Here is a 24,633-nt window from a genome sequence, read left to right on the forward strand (position 1 = left end):
ATTGAACATCCAATCACCAAGAAGTCAATGGAAGGACAAATGCAAGACAACTCTATCAAAAGGAGGGCGCAGGAGTTCCTCCCTGAATTTCCTGAAATTGGCTACTGGGCCAACCTAGAAGCATCTATCACCAAGTTGCAAGAAACTATGGAGCAACTGAAGGAAGAACAGCAGAATCAGAACTGCATGCTCTGCAAATTGCTGAAGGAACAAGAGAAGCAGGGGCGTGAACTCCAAGAGATGAAACGCCAAAAGCTCTCCTCTCAAGCTGAGGGAGCATCCACTTCTCAAAATCAAGGTTGTTGAGTCCTAACTCTGTGAAAACCTCTATCATTAGGAGCCTATTTTTTTTCATTTTTTTGTTTTGTTTTCTATTTTTATTTAGTTTCATCCTATATCTATTTTTGAGTCTTGTTCTTAATTCATAATTAATAAAATTTAAAATTCATGTCTTAAAGCTATGAATGTCCTATGAATCCATCACCTCTCTTAAATGAAAAATGCTTTAATCACAAAAGAACAAGAAGTACAGGATTTCAAAATTTATCCTTGAAACTAGTTGAATTAGCTTGATGTGGTGACAATAACTTTTGTTTTCCGAATGAATGCTTGAACAGTGCATATGTCTTTTGAACTTGTTGTTTTAAGAATGTTAAAATTGTTGGCTCTTGAAAGAATGATGAAAAAGGAGACATGTTACTGAGGATCTGAAAAATCATCAAAGTGATTCTTGAAGCAAGAAAAAGCAATGAAAAAAAAAATTTTCGAAAAAAAAAAAGAGAAAGAAAGAAAAAGAAAGAAAAGAATAAAGTTGTGAACCAAGGCAAAAAGAGTGTGCTTAAGAACCCTGGACACCTCTAATTGGGGACTCTAGCAAAGCTGAGTCACAATCTAAAAAGGTTCACCCAATTATGTGTCTGTGGCATGTATGTATCCGGTGGTAATACTGGAAGACAGAGTGCTTTGGGCCACAGCCAAGACTCATACACTAGCTATGTTCAAGAATCATTATACTTAACTAGGAGAATCAATAACACTATCTGAGTTCTGAGTTCTTATAAGATGCCAATCATTCTGAACTTCAAAGGATAGAGTGAGATGCCAAAACTGTTCGGAGGCAAAAAGCTACTAGTCCCGCTCATCTAATTGGAACTATGTTTCTTTGATATTTTGGAGTCTATAGTATATTCTCTTCTTTTTATCCTATTTTGATTTCAGTTGCTTGGGGACAAGCAACAATTTAAGTTTGGTGTTGTGATGAGGGATAATTTGTACCCTTTTTGGCATTGTTTTTAGTATGTTTTAGTAGTTTTAGTTGAGTTCTTAGTATATTTTTATTAGTTTTTAGTTAAAAATCACTTTTCTGGACTTTACTATGAGTTGTGTATTTTTCTGTGATTTCAGGTATTTTCTGGCTGAAATTGGGACCTGAGCAAAAATCTGATCAGAGACTGAAAAGGACTGCAGATGCTGTTGGATTCTGACCTCCCTGCACTCGAAGTGGATTTTCTGGAGCTACAGAAGCCCAATTGGCGCGCTCTCAACGGCGTTGGAAAGTAGACATCCTGGGCTTTCCAGCAATATATGATAGTCTATACTTTGCCCAAGATTTGATGGCCCAAACCGGCGTGGCAAATCAGCCTCAGAAATTCCAGCGTTTAACGCTGGAACTGGCATAAAACTTGGAGTTAAACGCCCAAACTGGCATAAAAGCTGGCGTTTAACTCCAGAAAAGGTCTCTACACATGAAAGCTTCAATGCTCAGCCCAAGCACACACCAAGTGGGCCCGGAAGTGGATTTTTCTGTCATTTACTCATTTCTGTAAACCTTATGATTACTAGTTCACTATTAATAGGATCTTTTGACATTGTATCTGTACCTCATGACACTTTACACGTTTCTTTGTGTACTTTCCACGGTATGAGTCTCTAAACCCCATGGTTGGGGGTGAGGAGCTCTGCTGTGTCTTGATGGATTAATGCAATTACTACTGTTTCTTATTCAATCATGCTTGCTTCCGTTCTAAGATATCACTTGCTCTTAACTCGGATGAATGTGATGATCCGTGACACTCATCATATTCTCAACTATGAACGTGTGCCTGACAACCACCTCCGTTCTACCTTAGATTGAGTAGATATCTCTTGGATTCCTTAATCAGAATCTTCGTGGTATAAGCTAGAACTGATGGCGGCATTCAAGAGAATCCGGAAGGTCTAAACCTTGTCTGTGGTATTCTGAGTAGGATTCAATGATTGAATGACTGTGACGTGCTTCAAACTCCTAGCAGGCGGGGCGTTAGTGACAGACGCAAAAGAATCACTGGATTCTATTCCGGCCTGACCGAGAACCGACAGCTGATTAGCCTATGCTGTGACAGAGCATAGGAACGTTTTCACTGAGAGGATGGGAGGTAGCCACTGACAACGGTGAAACCCTACATACAGCTTGCCATGGAAAGAGCCTTGCGTGTTTGATGAAGAAGACAGTAGGAAAGCAGAGATTCAGAAGATGGAGCATCTCCAAAACCCCAACCTATTCTCCATTACTGCATAACAAGTACTTATTTCATGTTCTTTTGCTTTTCACAATCAATCCTGATAACTTCTGATATCCTGACTAAGATTTACAAGATAACCATAGCTTGCTTCAAGCCGACAATCTCCGTGGGATCGACCCTTGCTCACGCAAGGTATTACTTGGACGACCCAGTGCACTTGCTGGTTAGTTGTGCGGGATTGCAAAAGTGTGATTGCAATTTCGTGCACCAACAGCCAAACCATATCATAATCACACATCTCAAACACAATCAATCAAGATTAAATTCGTCAAATCCTACCTGGTTTTGCTGCTCCAAATTCGTTTATACATTCAGGTGGTTCTTAAGTACTTTTTCCTCCTAAATCACATCAAGAACAACTTTAAATCCAAAAACCCTCTACTAATTAAATCTTACTCATCATGTTAGGAAGGAATTTCTCACCTTAAACTTTTTGGAAATTAACGTTTCTTAGCCCTCAAGTCAAGTTAAGCATGATTTCTAAGGAAGAACATCGAGAAAACACATGTTTAAGCATGTTTTCTTGAAAACCGAATTAAAGAGGGAGGGAGACAGCCATCTCACCTTATTTCCAGCCTTGATGTGTTATATGGTTATGTAGAGGAAGAAGAGAGGATCATTTTGGTAAAATCGAAGTTTTGATTTGAGTTTTAGTTCAGAAGAAATCAAGCTTTGAAGATCAAAGTGTCATGAAAGTTTCTCTCTTTTCTCTCTTCTCATTTTTGGCCAAAGGGAGTAAATGACCAGCATTGGAGTGTCTTGGGGGTGTAGGGTGAGTTGTGATTGGTTGGCTTAAAGGTGGATTAAAATAATATTAAAATATCTCAGGTGTATAACTACTAAAACTAGGTGTATCAGAACACTTGTAAAAACATCTCTAAAACTTCTTTTCTGAGCCACTAGCATAAATGACACTAGTAACATATTTAATATGAGAATAGAACATGTATGATGAGACATTAGCATTGCTAAAGTCATCAAGGAGTGCTGGTGCTAAGATGCACCAATAAACTGTGAACCTGGTTAAACCAATTTCCTGTTTCTAACTAAAACAGACCAGGTAACATTATATTATCATTCTAGCAGCTTCTAATACTCATATAATGATAATATTATACTATTATCTCTCTTCTCTCATGAATCGAGTCCATTTCATCAAACTGAGACTATTTACGAAAATCAGAATCAAAACTCCTAACCGATACGGTTCAAAAACTAGGTTCTTCGCGATTGCGTTATCGAGCTTGTCTCAGAAGAGGTTCTAGCTTAAAGATGACATAATGAAAATGAGGATTAAGATGCTTGATGATATATCATAGGTGTTCCCTTTACTGATCTTTCGGAGAAATCCGTACTTTCAGAAAAGATATCGCGTACTCGAAAAACGGGGTTGTTACAATTCCCCTCATACTCACCCAAGTATTCAGTTGGAATTATCGAAATGGTGCTCACCATTTCATCATCACTCTCTTCGAAGTATTCCTCATTCAGATTAGCATCTTTCTCCTTAGTAACTTCTGAAGTGACTATCATAGCTTTACCCTTATCCAGTTTAACAGGGGATGAAATTCCATTCGAATACGTTTCCCCATCAGCAGGGAATAACACCTTTGAATGCACAGAAGGAGTTGCCCCCTTGACTTTTTCATTTTGAGACGCCCTTGGAGCTTGACGTCCACCCCTTCCTCTTTGATATCCTCTTGCTTGACCTCGAAAATAAGGATAACGACCACGAGGAGGACCTCGATGGCCCCATTGTGGATTACGCCTGTATTGGGCATCTCTATTACGAAATTCTTGGCAATTCCGTATCCATTGGTCATCTAAAGCCTGTGAACGGCTCAAAGGTGTAGCAGGGGTTCTTTGAGGGCCACCAGAAATTTGCCCCTCTATCCTTCGATTTGGTTGCCTTTGTCTAACATGTTCTTCTTTGTGAGCCAATTCTTTCTTCATTCTTTCTTTTTCAAAGATTGCTGCAACCTCAGCATTGAAGACTGCATTACATCGAGGACACAAAGATACGTCCCGATCTTTCCATTTTTGCTGCATTAGGAACTCCAACAGCCCATCACCTACTCCAGGATAAACCGCTCTAACATGGGACTCGAAATCTCCCAAGGCAGTGTCAAAATCATAAGAAAAAACCAACCATATTTACACTAGAGTATGACTCAGCAAAACTGGCCCCCGCATCGAACGGATCAAAATCAACCTTCATCTTTTTCTTTCCACATCATCGAATTTTAACCACCCTTCCATGATTGCTTCTTGTATCAAGACCCTGAAACAGACACAATTATTAGTCAAATGACTAGTTGCTTGATGAAACTTAAAGTAAGGTTTTTCTTTTAAATCTTTTATCGAAAGCAAAGTTTTGCCTTTAGCTAAAACTAACTGTTTATGTTTAAGCAACACATCGAATATTTTATCCGATTTTCAAATATCAAAACTATATTTTTTCCCACTCTTATGTTCGAATCACTCGATTGATCAATATTCGAGATCTTCTTAAGTAGAGAACAAACATAAGACGGTCCTTTCTTTAATTCAACCAAATCGACTTTCGCTTCCAAATCGGATTCCTTACTCGAGGATTCTATTGCTACATATGATACCCTCTCTTTTCAAGAAAAGACTTGCTTTTCAACTTTCTCTCGTCATTCTTATGTTTTTCTTTTTCTTTCCTAAGAATTTTTACCTAGCGCACCCTTTCAGCCAAATGGGTCAGATCAGGTATATGAATATTAAGCAACTTTCGACGCATATAAAAACCCAAACCCATAGTTGCTATTTTCACTACTTCACTCTCAGGGAGAGACACATAGCACCGACTCCTGGCATTTTTGAAACGAATCATATAATCATCAATTGACTTTCCATCATTACATTTCAAAGCCACCAGATCAGTAACTGCTACATTTAACTCCCCTCTATAAAATTGAGCATGGAAAGCACTTTCTAACTGTGCGCAAGTCGACATCGAATTAGGCCTAATATTTGAAAACCAAGTAAATGCATTCTTCGTTAACGAAGAAGGAAAGAACTTTATTTTCAAATTTTTATTATTAGCCAGGTTTTCGATTCAACTAAATATCGGGCAATATGTTCGGTTGTTGATTCGCCAACATCTTCAGCAAATTTTGTAATTATCTTAGGATTCTTTACTTCTCTAGGCATTTCTGCCATTTGAACAACAACAGAGAAAGTAGAAACAAAATAGAGTCACTTCATGAAACCCACATTGAATCCAACCCTATTAAGCACATCCTCAATTATTCTTGTGACTTGATAGCACTCACCAACTTGATTGACACGCAATCGAGCCAACACATCATCAACATTTTGGTCCTGATGAATCATTTGAGGATTTTCCCTGCCCATGAGTACATTGTCATTCTCATTCTTAAACACATTTTCAATGCCCTCATAGTTTTCTTCCATGCGTTGCCTACCTCCCACATCATAATCGACAATTCGAGCAATCTGCTCAACTTGCCTGGAAAGACGCTCAAACTTTGTCTCATAGTCTGCCATCATGGGATTCAAGATTGTAGTCATTTGTCGGTCAACAAATTAACTAAATCAAGATTACTCTCTTCTACATGTTGTTGAAATACTGTCATTGAATTAGAAGCATTCGATGTAGATACCACATTATAATCTCGAGAATACTTAGGATGTTGTTGTGGAAGTTGAATATTATTTATCCCAACTGTACCTCCAAAATAAATTGAAGGATCAAAACCACCTATTGGTGGTGTATAACCTGGAGGAAGGCCATAAGTAGGCCAACCAGTGGTTACTGGGGATTGAGTTTGTAATGTGTTACCATGTGGGCATGTATTATGCCCGTTATTCCCTATTTAGGAATTGGTAACCACCACACTTTCACTCACCACATTTTCTTCTGGATGTAAAGTAACATCCAAAGATTGTGCAACTACTGGTGTACTATCAATTGTGGATGAACCACCATTAACATTAGAAATCTCATCTGCCATACACTATGGCAACATACAATCATTTGACACACTTTTTTCAATCTGTCTCACCGGGTGTGCCAATTTGTTTTGTCGATTTTTAGCAAATCGATGATGGTTTGATATCTAGTGATTTGGGAGCGAAATCTACTCTTTGTGAGTACCGATTTTCTTAAAAGTGCATCAAAGGACCTTTTGATTGAACGAAAATAAAAAAATCTGAAAGACAAAGCAATTTCGAAAATAAATTGATTAAAATTGAAATAAATTACATTGAATTTAAATGAAAGCTGTAAATTGCATTTGATAAGATCAAAGGACTTTGAATTCAAAAACAAAGTGCTGAAAAATTAAATTAAACAAAAAAATTAAACATTGCTTGAAAGATAAATTTGCAGAAAAAGTAAAGATTAATTACTAAAAATATAAATGAAGATTAAAAACATGGAAGAAATCCTACAGAAAAATAACTCGAACGCAAACTCAAAAAATTTCTAGGATGTGAGTGTACTTGAGTATTTTTTCTGAAGCAAAATTCCAACCCTTTTTCCTTCTAGTCTTCTCATATTTAAAAGAGTCTTCAACCAATTAGATTAAAGTGTAACTTCTACGTTCGTTAATTTTTAAACAACAATTCTCGCTCTTTTTGCTTAACACAAATAACTACTAGGAATAACCTTCGACTTCTTGAACTCTTCGCTTCGAACATATCAGTCAGCAGCACCCTTGACTTAACTCCTCAACCGACTCTTGTTTTAGATTTCCTGTCATAAATTTTCTTGATATAGATCTTCATTTTAAAACTCAAGCTTACTAAATCTCGAATTCAACATCCCTTCGAAATATAATATTTTTTATTAACACTATTATAATGGTACAAATTTAAAATGTCAAAATTAAACATAGGACTTCTAAAATTAATCGATTGTGCTTGATTTATTGATTAAGGAAAGAAACAAAAAGCTACTAGTGGTATGCATGCTACCCTAGCTTATATAGTTTACCCCTATATCATCTCATTATGAAAATTGAAATGATGCATATTTGAGATCATTTATTCTCGATACATTTTTCTGAATGCTCATCATTAGATATTTGGTCCATTAGTTGAATTTTTTTATATTTTGTAATAATAATGGCATCAATGTGACATCATAAGTTATTCTCGATTATGGGATATAAAATAATTTATTCCAACATTATGTACTCTAAATACTCTTTTGGTTTTAGGATTTTAGAGTAAATCAAGTGGAACCGCGCGCAACTAGGTGGGTCTCCTCCCATTTTAGGCTGAAATTAGATTAATTAAGTCACGATCTTGCTGTACATTAAGCTTATTATATATACCTGATTCTTGTACATTTCCAATTATAATAAAAAAAATTAAAAACCTCCTCATCATTCAATGCATTTAATCAATTAACCCATTAACTTTTTCTGTTTTATATTCATATTTTATCTCGTATTTTTACTATTTTGTCTTTGTTATGAGTGAACCAATATGTCTCAAGCACCACTCCTATCAATTCATTATAATGAAACATTTTAAGATTCGAAATGAATCTATTATATTTAATTTTGCTCGATCAATATTTACTTTTGGTTTAGTCCTCCTCGTAATGTGTAATGTTTTTAATTTTGTTATTAAATAGAACTAAAAGTTGTAAAGATATTATAAGTGCCTGCTTTGTGGCCCAACATCTATTTTAACAAAAAAAACTTTTTTAAAAAAAATAAGTCAAATGATACTTATAAATTATAAAAAGCCATTAGATTTAAAACTAAAATAGTAAAATAGAAAATTTTTACATTGAGTTATAATTTGAGAGGGGCAGTGAGACATAATATTCAATTACAAAAAATTTTATAAGACAACAAAAGAGACAAATTTTAATATCTTTTACTTTTAATTCTACACAAAAAATGTTGCAACATAGATAAATATCTTCTCTTCTTTTTCAGATATATTTGAAAGTTTTTCAAATCTAAAAATATTTTCATAGACAAAAAATTCTCTTCGTTGTATCTTTATCTTAGATCGGTAGTAATATATTTAAAATACCTATAAAATGAACCGATATAACGATAAAAGAAAAAAATAACCACAACGAAATTATTTTAGATCTAAATTTGGATCTTTAAAAGAAAGAAAAAAAAAGAACAAGAACATCAACTAAAAAAAAGGAAAAGAAAGAGAGGAGAAAGGCGAATGAAAGAAAAAAAGGGACAGTGAAAAGATGTGGATGGCAAAAGACTGATAGTGATGAGAGATGTGACTGGTGAATAGTGAACCAAGCTGTAAAAAAAAGATGATGATCAATAGTAAAAAAAGAGGAAGGCGGGGAGGGGGGAAGAGAAAAAGATTAAAGAGAAGAGAAGAGAGAAGATAGGAGAGGAGAACCACATCCAAAACTCAGGCACGATGACAGCCTTCAACAAAGTTTGGTGTTTGTTTGCTCTTCATGAGAGAAAGAGGTTTTCTCAACCAGAGAGAAAGACAACTTTTATCGCCCAACATCTTTATTATGACATCTTTTACGGGTAAAATATGCTTTTTGGGCCTAACGTTTTTGAAATTTTTTAAAATTGTTCCTAACGTTTAATTTGATTCAATTTTATCCTTATCGTTTCAAATAAGTTTCAATTTTATCCCTGCCGTCAATTTTTTAAGTGTTAATAGTTAATAAATATTTTTCTTCCAATTTTACCCTTATTCAAAATTCTAATTTTAACCCCAATCTACTTAAAAATTCTAAACTAATCCCAATCCCATCAATTCCACCCTCCATTATCTCATCTCCCTCTTTAGTTATCATCAACATCTCTCTTCTATTAACAACCACCACCACCAATACATCTCCACCACCACTCTCACCATCAACACAACCCAACTTCTAAATTTAAAATCATTATCATGAACTTCATTTATCATTGTCACACACAAATAGAGAGAAGAACGAAGCTAAGAACAGAAGAAGAGAAGAATCAAAGGAAGAAGAGAGGGAGGAGAGGGCACTGGTGGAGGACGCCATTACTGTCGCTACTGTTCTAACACATGCTAAAAGGTGGAGAGAGAGAGAGAGAGAGAGAGAGAGAGAAACCTTCACTACAAGGAGCTCACCGATAAGGTGCTAGAACAGCCATTGCAGGTGTCTCTGGAAACATCGTTGGAGCTGCTTGTAGCCACTACCTCTTTGTGTGATTTGTCTCTTTTTCCGATCCTCTCAGACTCGCCGGTGGTTCAATGGCAGCGACAGTCCTTGGCCGGCAGTTCTTTCTTCATTTCCTTCCTCCTCTCTCTTTGTATGGAGCTTATTTATTTTTATAATTTAATTTTAATATATTAATATTATAAAATATTTTACACAGTTATTCTATTATATTTCTTATTTTAAATAATTATTTATGCAATTAATATATAAGATAATTATTTTTATTGACGTAGCGTTATTAATATACTTGTGAAGATATATATTTTAAATTTTAACTTTGATTTTAATTTATTTTTATAATTTTATTATTTTATTTAATTATGACCGAGTTAACCGGATAAATGAGTGACCCACCGGTTGAACTAATAATTCAATGATCCAGTCGTATATCCGGGTTAATTACCGGTTCGATTCTGATAACTATACATTATATACTAATCAATAAAACACTAGTAAGAATGGCGTAATTATATTTGCAAACCCTTTCTCCCATTTCAAAGTGGTTAGGCTGGCTCATTGAAGAATCCATCTAAAAAATTTTCATTGACATTGGTGATTGATGCACAACTACCCTAGCCTACTAAAAGCTAAATCCAGCTAGATACTCTCTGAGTGTAACTTTGATGGTTTCACTTGATATGGTTTAAACAATTCACCAAGTACTAAATTGTTTGGATTGCATGTACAGATAATATCATGAATTATTGTCGTGGTCTACAACTGTGTTTACCTCATTGTAGAACTGGCCATATTTTATATTTGCATGTTTTAAATTAAAAATCAGCTGTGTGGCAAGTTGCAACCAACTAATAGACCATTTTTATTTTTCCAATTTAAGTAATTAATCACCCTCTTCCCTCGATTTTTCCTCAAGTTAAATTGGGTTAATTAATTAATTAATAATTAAACTAATTAAGTTGGAATTGTCTAACAACATAGGCATATAATGATATAAACAATTTATTTTCTTATATCTCCACCTGGGAATATGGAATAAATAGTTATAATCCGTTAAAACAGTTAAACTAAATTAAGCTGTACGTAGAAGAAATGCTTAATTTGGTCACCAACTAACAAAACAAAAATATGTAAATAAGAAAAAATATATGAAAAGGTATAAAGAGAAAAGGGGTTCTATGTTGTTCCTTCATTCTCCATCCATTCAACGCATATTCCCTTCTTTACCCTCTCATAAACTTTCTCTAAACCTCGATCAGTGTTTATTTTGGTTCCGTCCACCATGAATACGATCTTCAACAGGTTCCGTAATTTAGACGCGTACCCAAAAGTCCACAAAGAATTTTATAACCGCACAATCACCGGCGGTGTCATCACTGTTGTATCGACCATCGTCATTGTTTTTCTTTTCATTTCTGAACTAAGTTTATACCTTCATACTAACACAGAGACTAAGCTTTTGGTGGATACTTCTAGAGGAGAAACCCTAGACATCAATTTTGACGTCACTTTTCCTTATGTTAGATGTTCGTTGCTCAGTTTAGACGCAATGGATATTACTGGCGAGCAGCATCGTAATATAAGACATAATATCCTGAAAAAAAGAATTGATGCTCATGGTAACGTGGTAGCAATGATGCAAGATGGAATTGGCGCCCCGAAAATCCAGATGCCTTTACAAATACATGGTGGCAAATTAGGGTACGACGAAGAGTATTGCGGTTCTTGTTATGGTGCTGATGGCAATTGTTGTAATTCTTGTGAAGAAGTTCAAGAAGCTTATAACAAAAAGGAATGGGCGTTGCCGGAGAACTTGGACTTGTTTGATCAGTGTCAAAGAGAAGGGTATGTTCAGAGGGTAAAGGATGAAGAAGGTGAAGGATGCAATATTCATGGATCTCTTCAAATTAATAAGGTTGCTGGAGATTTTCATTTTGCAATTGGGAAAAGTATTCTTAACCATTCAACTTCTTCATTTCTTGTTGATTTGCTTGCTTTACGAGATAATAATCATTTTAACATAAGCCATCAAATCAACAAATTCAGTTTTGGAGCCCAATATCCTGGATTAGTAAACCCTCTTGATGATGATGATGATGTAAAATGGGTGCAAGGACCAGTTCATGGACATGGAATATACCAATATTTCATCAAGGTGGTTCCGACAATATACGAATATGTTACAGGTCATGTTATCTATTCAAATCAGTATTCTGTGACAGAACATTTCACGAATACAACAGAGCAAGGTTCAGTTCCTGGAGTATTCTTTTCTTATGACATATCTCCAATTAAAGTTATTTTCAAAGAGAGCCATACTCCTCTTTTGCATTTCTTGACCAACATTTGTGCAATTATTGGAGGGGTGTTCACTGTTGCTGGAATATTAGATTCATCCATATATTATGGTCAGAGAAAAATCATGAAGAAGATGGAGCTTGGCAAATATAGATAACAGATCAGATCCATGTGTTAACATAATATTTAGCATAATTATTGTTTCTGTATATTGGGAAATTACCACTTTTAAAAACATAAGAATTGTTAGATTGAATGTTTTGTATCTGATAAATTTTGTATATACATCTTCTTTTTAACACCATACCCTTATTATATTATACATTCTGCTATCCAGAAAATTCTTTCCTTCAAAATATTCTACATAACTATGATGGTATTTTGGTTTTTCCTAAGATCTGACAGACTCAAATAATTTACATATATAATAGCACTTTATAGAGAAACCAAATGAAGATAATGGAGGATTCATGGTATTAATTATTCAAGGATCAGAGACATGAGGCGTGGACCAGGATAGAGTGTTTGGTAGGGAGCCAAGATTGTATGTGAATTCATATGCTGCCAACCGACACAGTAGCATTACCATTGTTAAGTATAAAATGTTCTAATAGTTTTGGAAGGGTATAAGCAAATAGTATTAAGTATAAATTGCAGGCGCATGCATTTACCAAAATATCACATAGAGAGGAATATGTATTTTGTTTTCACACCTACTTATGCCAAAAACACCTCATAAAGATCTTTATTTAAAAATATATTTATTTATTTAGGTACATTTTAAATAAAAATAATAATTTTATAATATATTAAAATCAAATCTTATAATCTATTATTTAATTATCAAAATAAAATATCTATACATAAAAATAACTATAAAATTTTTTTTGGAATATCTATCATTTTTTTGTCTCACAATCTCTTAATCTGTCAAGTTAAGTATTATAATTTGTTTAAATTCAATTTTAAAATAAAATTTATCATTAACGAATAAATTATTATATACACAAAATAAAATTTGAACTTTAATACTTAAGCATATAAGTGGTGAATGGCATGTGAAAAAATGAAAATAAACAAATATACATGATGAATTAATTGGTATATAAAATTACGACGGTCAAATGGGTCGATCTGTTTTATTTAAGTAAATGGATTAAAATTGGTTGATCTGTTTTAAATTATTTTATTTATAAGTCATAATTTTTTGAACTTTGAACTATTTATGACCAGTCTAATAGATTAAATGAGTTGGTCTATTTATCATTTTATTTTTTTTTTAAAATATTTTAATAAAAAATATTATTTTTATGTCAAAAATTTAAATAAAGAATATTTTTTAGTTGATTGATCAAATTTTTTAATCAAAACAAAAAAAATTGGCCAAAACTATCCGAAAATACTACTGTTTTTGAAAATATATATATATATATATATATATATATATATATATATATATATAAATTAAATGAACTGTCTGTTTGACCTATCATTTATTTTTTAGTTAATCCAACTTAACCGATTTAAAAATAAAATTTGCCCGTTTAAACAAATAAATGGGCTTGCAGTTTAGCCTATTTTAGCATCCTATATAGAGTTCATGAAGTGCAAGACCTTGAGATATTACAGGCAGCACCGAGAAAGGAAGTAAGGAACGCATAATTAAGTCAATATGCATAAAATTTCCAAGGGGACGATGATTGTTATAGCGTGGGTAATAATAGTAGGAGAACTTGCCTAGTACCCAAATCAAATTTTATAGTCACGAAATTAAAATATAATTACTAGTACTTTTATTAAAAGTTATAATAATGTGTCTAGATGATATTAAAATTAATATAGGATCCACCTTTTCTTTACCTTCAACAAAAAAAAAAGACAAGAGGGTCGTTCTCACAATAATATTTTGATAAAATATCTAATATTCCAGTATCATTTTTAAGAGTTTAATTTTTATACATAATGATATTATAATCTTTTAGATTATCATTTGAATAAGAGTAGCAGAATTTATACACCCAATTTAGTATTTAATTATTTGATCAAGCAAATAATCTAAGAGTAAACAAAATAGGAAAAAATAATATTATGTTAACACAATTTAATTTATAGTGATAGATTTTTTTTTGGTGATATTTATAGTGATAGATTGAATAGTTATACATTTGTACACCAATTCTATGGTATACAAATAACATTTTCCTTCAAATAAATGATTTTATTTGAAAGACTTTCAAGTTGGTGGATGTTTGAACATTTTTGCTAATGTTTCAATTTATGATAAAATGTATTTTCATACACTAATCATGCATAAAAGTTAGAAAACATGGCGTCGCCCGGACTCGAAGCGGAGACCTTCAGTGTGTTAGACTGACGTGATAACCAACTACACCACGACACCTTATTGTTCGAGTTGTTACAAATTAAATTTAATATTAATAATAATATACGTAATTTAAAAATGTTAAATTAGTTACACTCTTTTGTTTGGGTAACGATAAACTGAAGCAGCAAGGAGGAGGAGCTGAAAATCGGAGAAGGAAGAAGCTATGCTCCGTTCAGCTTTGCTTCCGGCCCCCTACAATTTTTTGCCGGTTCGAGTGAGAACCGGCACGTGCCATTTCTTCGCTCTTGCACGTGCCTCTCAGGCTATCGGCTCCCCACTCTTTTCGCGCTTCGGTCTCCACTTTCATCGGTTCCGACAACCCCGTGTGATTTTACGCGCCGCGCGTCGCTCCCCTGTCACATCTTCGAGGAGGCGACGGCGTCGTGGCACGAAAACGAACGACGATAAATTCGATTACTACGACGACGACGAAGAATTTGAGGACGATGACGTCGTTTTGGGCGTCGATAATGAGTACTACGACGACGATGATGTTGAAGATGAAGACGAAGATGAAGAAGGTGGTGATGAAGAGGGAATGATGCCGTTTGAGAAGATGAGGAAGTGGTTGAAGCACAAACCCAGAGGGTTCGGTGAGGGGAAAGTGTATGATACTTCCGTTGAGGACAAGCTGCTCGACGAAATGCGTCAGAGCAGAGAAGCACAAGCTGCTAACTTGAAGAAGCTCAAAAGCGGTGTCGTTAACTTCAAAAACAGTGAAGAAAAGAAGAAAGGTTTAGTTACATTTGAAAACTGTTCGAATTTTATTCCAGAGTGATTGCTTTTGTTCTATTGTTCACTTGTTTGTGTTTCATGTTACTATGTTTGGTGAAATAATACATTCGTTTTAACCTTTAAGCAAATTTTGATGGTTTCTTAATTTTTTCTTCTTATCCTGAATTCTGTAATCTTTGTTGATTCAGAAGTGCAGATTTTATGGAGCCTGAAAAGAGAATATGAGAACTTGGTAATGGTCAATGGAAATTGCTAGTGGTCTAGTGTTCTTTATATGTTGTTGATGTTGTTGTTGTTTGTTTGTTTGTGTTTGGCCTTTGGATGAAACAGGCCATTGTTTACTTCTTGTTTTTGCGGTGTCTACAATTTGGCATTTGACTATTACTGTTGTCATGAAATTTTGAAGATGCCCAAGTTGTTCTGATTGGTGGTCGAGTGCGCTTGGTGAATCTGCCGAAAAAGAAGAACATTCATAGGGATTTGAAATCTGCATTTGAAGGGATTCCAGGCATAGTGAATATCATCCCGGCAGTTATTGGAAACAAGAAGACACGGGACCCTATTTGCAAGGGTTTTGCTTTTGTTGATTTCAAGTGTGAAGCAGATGCAGTTAGGTAGGTGTGTTCTAGAACTCTAGTCTATACACAGTGCATGGAGTTCTTGCAATGAGAGAGATATTATGGTGATAATTTCTTTGTGGTGCTGGGGTTGTTATTTGAGAATTTGGACTTTTAACCCAGCTTAAAAGTTTTTTCCCTTTTAGAAACTCTTATTTTGTTTATCACAGTGAAAATATGTAAAACTTTAAAAGATTGTTTTCTTCTCTTGGTTAACAAATTCAAGCTTCTTTTCTTTTACTCGGGTGAAGTGGAATGATTTCAGATGTGTATTTCTAGGAATTAAGGATCTAGTCATAATGGTTGTTGATTTTTTGTACCATTATCATTGCCAGAAAGTGTTGCTGGCTCACAGTGATTTTAATTGTTTTTCCTGTGGTAGCATATTTTTTTACTCAAATGATCATTCCTTCAGGTTTATAGAGCTATATTCTGGACAAAGTATTGCTTTTGGCAAGATTCAGAAGCCAATAAAATGTGAATTTGTAAATGCACATTCTTCCTCTCCTGTTTCTCTGAAATCAAGTGCAAATCTTAACACTACTCCACTTCTCATGGTCTCTGGTGTTGAAGAGGACTCAAATGAGGTTTCGAGCGTGAAGGATTCTGCCCTTAGTTCTTGGGATGGGACCACTTCGGATGATTCAGATGAAGCAGACAATCAAATATACAGAGAAGGAGAAGAAGAGAGTTCTGGAGAGGAACCTGATTCTGCCACTGGGTTCAAAGGAGATTATGATGAGAGTGATGATGATGAAGAAGAGGGTTCTGTAGGGGATCAGGTTGCTGCCACAGCTTTCATGACAGATTATGATGATATTGTAGAAGAAGAAGAAGAAGAAGAAGAAGAAGAAGAAGAAGAGGAGGGTTATGTAGAGGATCTGCATGCTGCCACCGCTTTCATGGCAGATTCTGATGATAGTGTAGAAGAAGAAGATGAAGAGGGTTCTGTAGAGGATCAGGATGCCGCCACTGCTTTCATTGATGACGATGATGATGATAGTGTGGAAATGCAGATCAATTCCGAAATTGGCTCACTTTCCTTAGAGCAGATAGACAGAAACCCTACAGCTGAACCAAATTCATCTGCTGATGTTGAACAAGAGAGCGCGCAGAAGAAGAAGCGAGCTAAGAAACGGAAAGGCAAGAAGGTTCCGAAGTTAGATGTTCCTGGATCCGCAAAGAGGTAATTATCTCATTATCTGTGTGCATTTTTTATTTTACACACGTTTATCAGATGATGATTCTCATGCTTGCTTTTCATTCTAAAATGTTTATTCCATTGACACTGGTGCAGGTTAAAGATCAAGGAAAAGGCTGTACTAAGTGATGTTTTCGCCAAGTATGGATCAAAAGCTGCCGTAGCTGCTTCCAAGGAAAGTTAGTACTATGCCAAATTCGGGAGATTTGCAAGGCTAAACCCATTATCCAGCATGTTGGAAATTGAGAATCAGAACTAAAAAGCCACATTGCATGCAAATGGACTTTCTAGCTGGCCATAAATGCCAGTTTTTGGATCAGTGTACAATTAAACAGTTCTGTAGTAACATAGGGGCAGCATTATTTCTATGAATGCCAAATCATTCTTTATTAATATCATTTCTCTCTTCACATGAGTTGGAATCCAGATGTTTATCGGAAGCTTTGATATCGCAAACTGCCATATCAAAACGACGACTGATCTATTGGCCACTTGGAAAATCATACTACTAAATCTGATTGAAATCACGTGTCTCAACAATAAGAACTGAGCATGCATCTATTGAAATAAGAATGAACTTCTAATTTAATTTGCAAAAAGAATAAACTTGAAATTAATTAATTGAAATGGAAATATTTTAAGTATGAAATATTATTAAAATTTTAATTTCTACCTCCAAAATTTTTAATCTTTGTGTCTATTTTTTAGAAGTATTGAAATATTGAAATTTTAGAGATAAAAACTAAAATTTAATACCAATTTTTGAATAAACAAATATAATACTGAGTTTCATTCTCTAAGTCTTCGTTTCAATACCTCAAATGATTCTAATTCTTAAATAAGAATATAGTTGATAAATAAATGATTCCAATCTTTAAATGAGATTATTTAGTGAATGAAGTTTAGTTTAGTTGGATTAATAGTACCGTGTCATTTGTCATATTATTAAAAAAAAATGTTTGATTTTTTCGTTAACAATATTTCCTAAGATTAAGAATCTAAGATATTAAGAATTAAATCGATCTTCTCCTTTGTCAACAGAAGAAAAAATTTGCATCGGTTTTTCTCTTCTTTAAATAAGGTATTAATATAAATTAAAATTATAATTGTAAAAGCTGGAGTAGCTCAGTTGGTTAGAGCGTGTGGCTGTTAACCACAAGGTCGAAGGTTCAAGCCCTTCTTCTAGCGTATTTTATTTTTTATTGCGGTTTTTACAGTCCTCGGTTTTGCTATGCGTATGGTCCATTCGAAAAGAGACTTAGGGAGCAAGAAAACCACTGTTTATGTTCTGGCCCCCTTCAGAACGCTTTCGAGGCAGTGACTGAGTGACACGCACACTTTCACATTCTCCCAATTCCCAAACCCTTGCATTCTCCAACCTCCACTGCTGAAAAGAAATATCTAGCAACAAAAAAAAAATGAACATTGTCCTTAAACGAGGGCTCCGAAGCTTATCAACTACTAAAAGCACTGCTGAACCTTCCTTCGTACTCTCACGTTCCTCACTTTGCTTTCTATCTTTCAAACCCTCCTCCAACTCCGTCGTCCCCAGCGCGGCAGCCAAGATCGCCGACTCTGACGATGACGACGAATCCGGAGATGATGTCACTCGTTCGCGCGGCTCTTCATCTTCCATTGTCGAACCACCTGTCACCCCAACCCTCCTTCAGCCGAGAGTCGTGGTTTACGACGGAGTTTGCCATCTCTGTCACGGAGGTTTATTCCCCTTTCTTGCCTTCTCTACTTTGATCATACTCATTTCCGTTTTTCAATATATATTTTATTTTTCGAGAAATTTCTGAAGTATTTTTTTTTATCTGATTCTGGATATTAGCGGTCTGGTTAAACAGAAATGAAATTTTATTAGTAGAAGCTGCGGGAAGAATAAGGGTAATTAGGGAAATATAAAAGCCTTTCGATTATTTTTTTAAGCTCTAGAACTTTGTTGTATAAATTAGGTGAAAATTCAGGTGCAGTCGACTTCACCTGAAGATAGTCAAGAGCCGTTAGATGAAAATTTAGTCAAATCAGTCAAATCATCTAACACCTCTCAGTTATCAACTTCACCTGAAGTAGACTGCACCTAAGTTTTCACCTATAAATTATGATGGTTTACAAACGCGTTTTTCGTTTATTTCATTTTATTTTTAAAAAATTAAAATTGTGTGTCTTTATTCTTTAACGCTCAATGGTTTTTTATTGTGTGCTCTGTTTTGTGGACCCTTGAGCCTTTTGTTTATATACAGCCTTGTGCTCCAAGGGGAATTAGGAAACAACAATACTGGAGGGAATTCTCTTATCTTGGGGATTTCGTGAATACCAATGCATATCTAATTGGCATCCATGGTTTGGATTTTTTTTTTTTTTCAGATCAATAGGGATTGGACAGTTGCTTTCCCTTGTTTGTTGTTCCCCGAAATTTGTATCTTTAAAGTTTAGACTGTTAGTGTCCAACATTATCATTATAAACCCGAGCGGTGAGTTTTCCAGTAGGTTATTGTTACTTTGCAAATGCAATGGTGAAACTGTAGTATAATTTATCTAATCTCTTATAATTTATTTAATCTCTTGAGGATAACTTTAGTTATGGGGGATGGAAACTGCCTCTATAATCTTATATGAATCACAAGTCACGCATGGGGGAGTTAAGTGTTGTTCATAGTGATTTGAGCACTACAGTATTAAAAATTGAACCTGGACTAATGAGTAATTTTTCTAAAATCTGGCTTTACTTGCTGGCCTGTCCACCACGTTTTACTTTGTATGTGAAGAAAGAAAAGTCAATTTTGCAAGCCTTGTTTACCTCATTCTTCCACGTTTGATGTGTAGTCTAGTGTTTTGGTCTCTTATATCTTGACAATTCTGTATTGACAGGAGTGAAATGGGTAATCAGGGCAGACAAGGACAAAAAGATAAAATTCTGTTGTGTTCAGTCTGAAGCTGCGGAGCCCTATTTGAGAGCATGTGGTCTTGAAAGAGAGGATGTACTCCGCCGCTTTTTATTTGTTGAATACCTCAACGCATATTCTCAGGGATCTACTGGTCAGAATTCTCTTATTCATTCTGTTTTAGCTTCACTGATATCCATTTTGTCCTTTTGGTTGTCTTAAATTATCTGCATGACATTATTTTTGGCCATGCCTATGTATGCATAATATTTTTAGCATAAATCCAGCAGATTGCTAACTTAGAAGGGACCATTATGCGATTTGTCTTGGATGTTGGTATTAGATCATGGATAGTAAATTTTTCTTGGCAAATCTTGCTTTCATTAATTTTTGTGTTGAATTGACTGGGTAATAAATGTGTTTCTATTATTAGAAAAGGTGATTTAGTGCATGTCTCCCACTAATGGTAGGATGGAGAGGACTAATTCACTTAGATGCACAGCTGTTGCTCACTGCCATATATGCCATCTTAAAATCAAAAGTAAAATACTGAGTTGTGCTGATGATTATGCTAATGGATCCAAAATTACAAACTATTTTCTTGGAATCATGATGGAGTTCTGGTTTTGTTTGAATAGTTAGGCAATTTAGGCTGTGAAAGAGTAGACCTTGGTTTATTTTTTATTTGAATATACTATATACCCGAATAAATATTCTGTCTAGATCAGTTGTTACTCGGGGGAAGTCTCAGTGAATAGAAGAATTATTTGTGTCAATAAATTCGTCCTGTTAAACATATTGAGACTGTTTTCCACCATCCCCCCGCCCCTCCCTCCCTCCCTCTTGTTTTTGGTAAATACTTTTGTCTTCTGTGTAGGCTCCTATTTAGTGAATGTCTTCTTTCTCGTTATGCTTACTGTTCAGATTAATAGTTTTCAACAGAGAAGATTAATAAGAGAATATATTGGTATGTTGTGATGTAAAGGATAAAATACTAAGACTGATCTATGAGAATACTAGACTTAAGTCTTCAGACTGATTAATGTCAATATATATCTAATATTAAGGATATCTAATATCCTCATGATATTTAAGATAAAAGCATAAAACCATTACACAATTTACACAGGTGTTGAGGTATAGTTCATCTCTGATTCATGGATGATACTTCTCATTCTAAGTTTTTTACTTGCTTAAAACAAGCTCATTAATTACGCTGTCCAATTGTGTGCCATTTCAAAGTTCCATTTGATTCTCAACATGTAAATTTCAAAGTTACAATCATGATAAATCTCTAAATCTAAACCCAGTTGCCTTGTCAATGACATTTGCATGATGCTTGGGATAAATATCAGAACATACATTTAGCTAGACATTAATCACAAATGAGCAATTGTAAAATATATTATCACCATTCTCTCTTGGTTTCCATGTGTGTGATCGTGTCCATCATTGTGACTCATGACTCTGCAGCTGCATTGCGAGTACTATCTTACTTGCCACTACCTTACTCTGCTTTGAGCGGACTCTGGGTGATTCCAACTCCAATCAGGGATGCGGTCTATGATTATGTAGCGAAAAAGCGGTATGAATGGTTTGGGAAGGCTGAAGATTGTTTGGTTTTGCAAGAGAAAGAGCTGCTTGAGCGTTTCATAGATAGGGAAGAAATGATGGGCCGGGATCAACATTTGTAGTTCTAGTTGGCTAGTTGTTGCTGCCAAAATATATCAGCCACGCTCACTTTTCTGATATCTTCTCTTCAAGAGAGGTAAATTGTAAATTCCATTTGCCTGAATGAATGGTATCCTTTCCTTCATTCAGAAAACAATTTGCTTTTCAACGTTGTTAGGATTTGGACACGACATTCTTAAGATTTAGGTTATTGGCAGTTTAGAGTGTTGATATGTCAATCCTATAGGTGCAATCTAGATAATAATCTCAAAATAAATAAATAATAAAGAAAAAGAAAAATGTTATTTATGCCCTGAATCTAGCTCGCTCTCTATATGTATACGGCAAGAATTACACAACTACCATTTTTCTTTTTTTCTTACCCCAAAATAAAATGTAGTTAATATAACATAATTAGTTTTTAATAGCGAACAGTTATTTTAATAATGAACAATACCCCGAATCTAGATTTGCTTTCTCAACTTTATACATTGCTAAAATGTTGGAGCTTACAAAGATTTAGTACCATGACTTTGAAGTTTGAACGGTTACTAAATTGTTGCAGGGTAGATCTATTAACGTGCAAGTCCTAAATTGTTACGCCCTGTAATGATTTATATAAATTAAAACAAAACAAATATGTAACTAAAAAACAATTAATAGGACATTCATGTAAGGTCAATTTTATCCAGTTCTCTCATAAATAGGAGATTAATTATCCTTTATGTTTTGTTCAATTGTTATTGGAAGAAATTATTTGGAGATAATATTCAAAATGGTCCATGATATTCTCAACTGTATCAAATATTTCCCCTACTTTTTAAAAGACCAAATGTATCCTCTATCCTTGGAAATACGAGTCTCCCTTCGTCCAAAAGTTACCGTCCAAAAGTTATCATCCGTATTAACATTACTAATGTGTATTCATAAGTGTCAAGTAGCACGTTGATGTGGATAGACAATAAATTTAACTTAAATTAGTGTCTAAAATTTGTTTAAAAAACTCAAATTGGTCCATTCTCGATTTTAAAACCCTAACCCCCAAATCTTCATTTGATATGTTTTTTGTCCCCTCTTCTTCATTGTTTAAATTAAAATTTGATGAGTGCAATTATGAACGATAGCAATGATAAATGTGACGAAGAAAATGCTAGAAAGAGTATATTTTGTAACCCCATATAGCATACATCTGATTACACTAAAGGGCACAAGACCAATAAAAAAGACTATGAAATGCCGATTGAAACTAGAGATGCAGTGGCCAGTATCCAATGGACAAGCTGTTGAAAGAGAAGCAATTATTAGCAGGTTACATTAAGTTTTCCATCATAGGCACATTAAGACTTAAAGAACCTTTGGAGGAATAAAAAAATGAGATTTGACATCAAAGCTTCTCCTACCAAGACACTTAAAGTGGATGAATATATGGCTTGCATGTCAAATATAGGTTCTTCAAAAAGCATTTCTTAACATTGACTTCAAATTTCACAATTCGAACCTTTTCATTTATATCAGCAAAGATAATTTACCTGCACAGTTGTTGTATTCTGGAATAAATTCCGAATCAGAGGTGTCATTTCAAGATGTCATCTGGTATCCAGGTATCGCCCATCTTTGGAAATGTATTAAATGCATGCCCCTTGTAATCAACATGCAACAACAACAACAACAAAGCCTTGTCCTACTAAATGGGTCGGCTACATGAATTAAACGACGCCATTGTGCTCTGTCATGTATCATGTCTACAGAGAGACCGTTTACATGTAGATCTCGTTTGACCACCTCACGGATAGTCTTCTTAGGTCTTCCTCTGCCTTTCGCTCTTTGTCCATCTTCCATCTCATCCACCCTCCTGACTGGATGTTCTATCGGTCTTCTTCCCACATGTCCAAACCACCTGAGACGCGATTCAACCATCTTTTCCACAATGGGTGCTACTCCAACTCTCTCCCTTATATCTTCATTCCTTATTTTATCCAATCGCGTATGACCACTCATCCATCTCAACATCTTCATCTCTGCCACACTCAGCTTATATTCGTGCTCCCCTTTAGCCGCCCAACACTCCGTACCATACAGCATAGCCGGTCTTATATTACTTGATACCTCTCCATCATCCTTCTTAATAGGTATATCGCTTCAGTGGTAGATCTGCCTGGCATAAATCCAAATTGGTTTTCTGTTACTTGTGTCTCTTTTCTCAACTTCCGTTCTATCACCTTTTTCCATAACTTCTATCACCCTGGTAATCAACATGCAAGCAGAACAATTATCCTGACCATGAATATAGCAAGAATCACAATAATGGAGCCAAATGGGAGAGTAGTTGTGGCACCATAAGATATTACAATAATGTTGAGGATAGAGGCTAGGACAATGGTCCTGTGTAAAGAATCGCTGCTAAACTAACACTCCTTTCCTGGAATCATAATCAAATCACACAATAGACATGGAATGTTGATAGAAAAATATAATGAAACATCATTTACTTTTCATGTTAATTGCACATAGGATTACCCGTCAATTTCCAACCAACTGGCCATAAAAGGATGCTGATGAGTACCCGGCAAAAACATTTGAAAGGGCATATAGCAGGACAAGTAATTCAACAGTCCTCCACGGCTGTAGGAATAGAGGGTTCCAATAAATGCTAGAAATAGCAAGACAAAAAGCCTGCAAAACGAGTCGACATCTGACAAATGACGCAGCAAAATATATAGATAAAAAATAAAAAAATTGTATATTTTTTTTTTTGAGAATTACAACTTTTCTCTATTACAAGGAGATTATAATAACACTTTTTTTTTGACAAAAGAAGAATACATCTCTTTTTGTAATCTAGGAAAAAATCTCTCAAAGAAAAAACTCTATGTAACTCAATGCTACTATTATTCTCATTGGATGAATTGATTGAAATGAATTAAAAAAAAGCTCAATTTATAGATGAGTCTTGTAACATCCTACTATACAGAGCCTTAGGCTTAAGTCGTAAAGTAGATGTGGCAAGGTATTACGATCTCTAAAAGAAAAAATATTTAAATAGATATAATTGAAAGAATTTGTAACTAGGAGTCTTAAAAAAAATTTAAGCAAAAAATCGCAAGAGAAAAGCGCATCGCACTCGTA

The 24,633-nt window shown here is 34.8% G+C and overlaps 3 protein-coding genes and 2 non-coding genes across 5 annotated transcripts; 4 read left to right on the forward strand and 1 right to left on the reverse strand.

Annotated features, from left to right (window-relative positions):
* The first annotated feature begins 10,952 nt into the window (after nucleotides 1–10,952).
* LOC130983235 (uncharacterized) lies at nucleotides 10,953–12,166 on the forward strand. Its single transcript, XM_057907437.1, has one exon. The coding sequence runs from the start codon at nucleotides 10,994–10,996 to the stop codon at nucleotides 12,164–12,166; it is 1,173 nt and encodes a 390-aa protein (XP_057763420.1). The 5' UTR covers nucleotides 10,953–10,993.
* A 2,170-nt stretch (nucleotides 12,167–14,336) lies between these two features.
* On the reverse strand, nucleotides 14,337–14,410 carry TRNAV-AAC (transfer RNA valine (anticodon AAC)). The gene has a single exon. It is a non-coding gene; the product is annotated as a tRNA-Val (tRNA).
* Nucleotides 14,411–14,510: 100 nt separating this feature from the next.
* On the forward strand, nucleotides 14,511–17,461 carry LOC130979351 (uncharacterized). Its single transcript, XM_057902771.1, has 4 exons — nucleotides 14,511–15,129; nucleotides 15,537–15,744; nucleotides 16,163–16,933; nucleotides 17,045–17,461. Exons 1-4 carry the CDS (start codon nucleotides 14,559–14,561, stop codon nucleotides 17,130–17,132), a joined length of 1,638 nt encoding a protein of 545 aa, XP_057758754.1. The 5' UTR covers nucleotides 14,511–14,558; the 3' UTR covers nucleotides 17,133–17,461.
* A 601-nt stretch (nucleotides 17,462–18,062) lies between these two features.
* TRNAN-GUU (transfer RNA asparagine (anticodon GUU)) lies at nucleotides 18,063–18,136 on the forward strand. The gene has a single exon. It is a non-coding gene; the product is annotated as a tRNA-Asn (tRNA).
* Nucleotides 18,137–18,264: 128 nt separating this feature from the next.
* On the forward strand, nucleotides 18,265–21,904 carry LOC130982462 (uncharacterized). Its single transcript, XM_057906476.1, has 3 exons — nucleotides 18,265–18,664; nucleotides 19,823–19,990; nucleotides 21,310–21,904. Exons 1-3 carry the CDS (start codon nucleotides 18,367–18,369, stop codon nucleotides 21,528–21,530), a joined length of 687 nt encoding a protein of 228 aa, XP_057762459.1. The 5' UTR covers nucleotides 18,265–18,366; the 3' UTR covers nucleotides 21,531–21,904.
* Nucleotides 21,905–24,633: the final 2,729 nt, after the last annotated feature.

Source organism: Arachis stenosperma, chromosome 5, assembly GCF_014773155.1.
Source record: "Arachis stenosperma cultivar V10309 chromosome 5, arast.V10309.gnm1.PFL2, whole genome shotgun sequence".
NCBI lineage: Eukaryota > Viridiplantae > Streptophyta > Magnoliopsida > Fabales > Fabaceae > Arachis > Arachis stenosperma.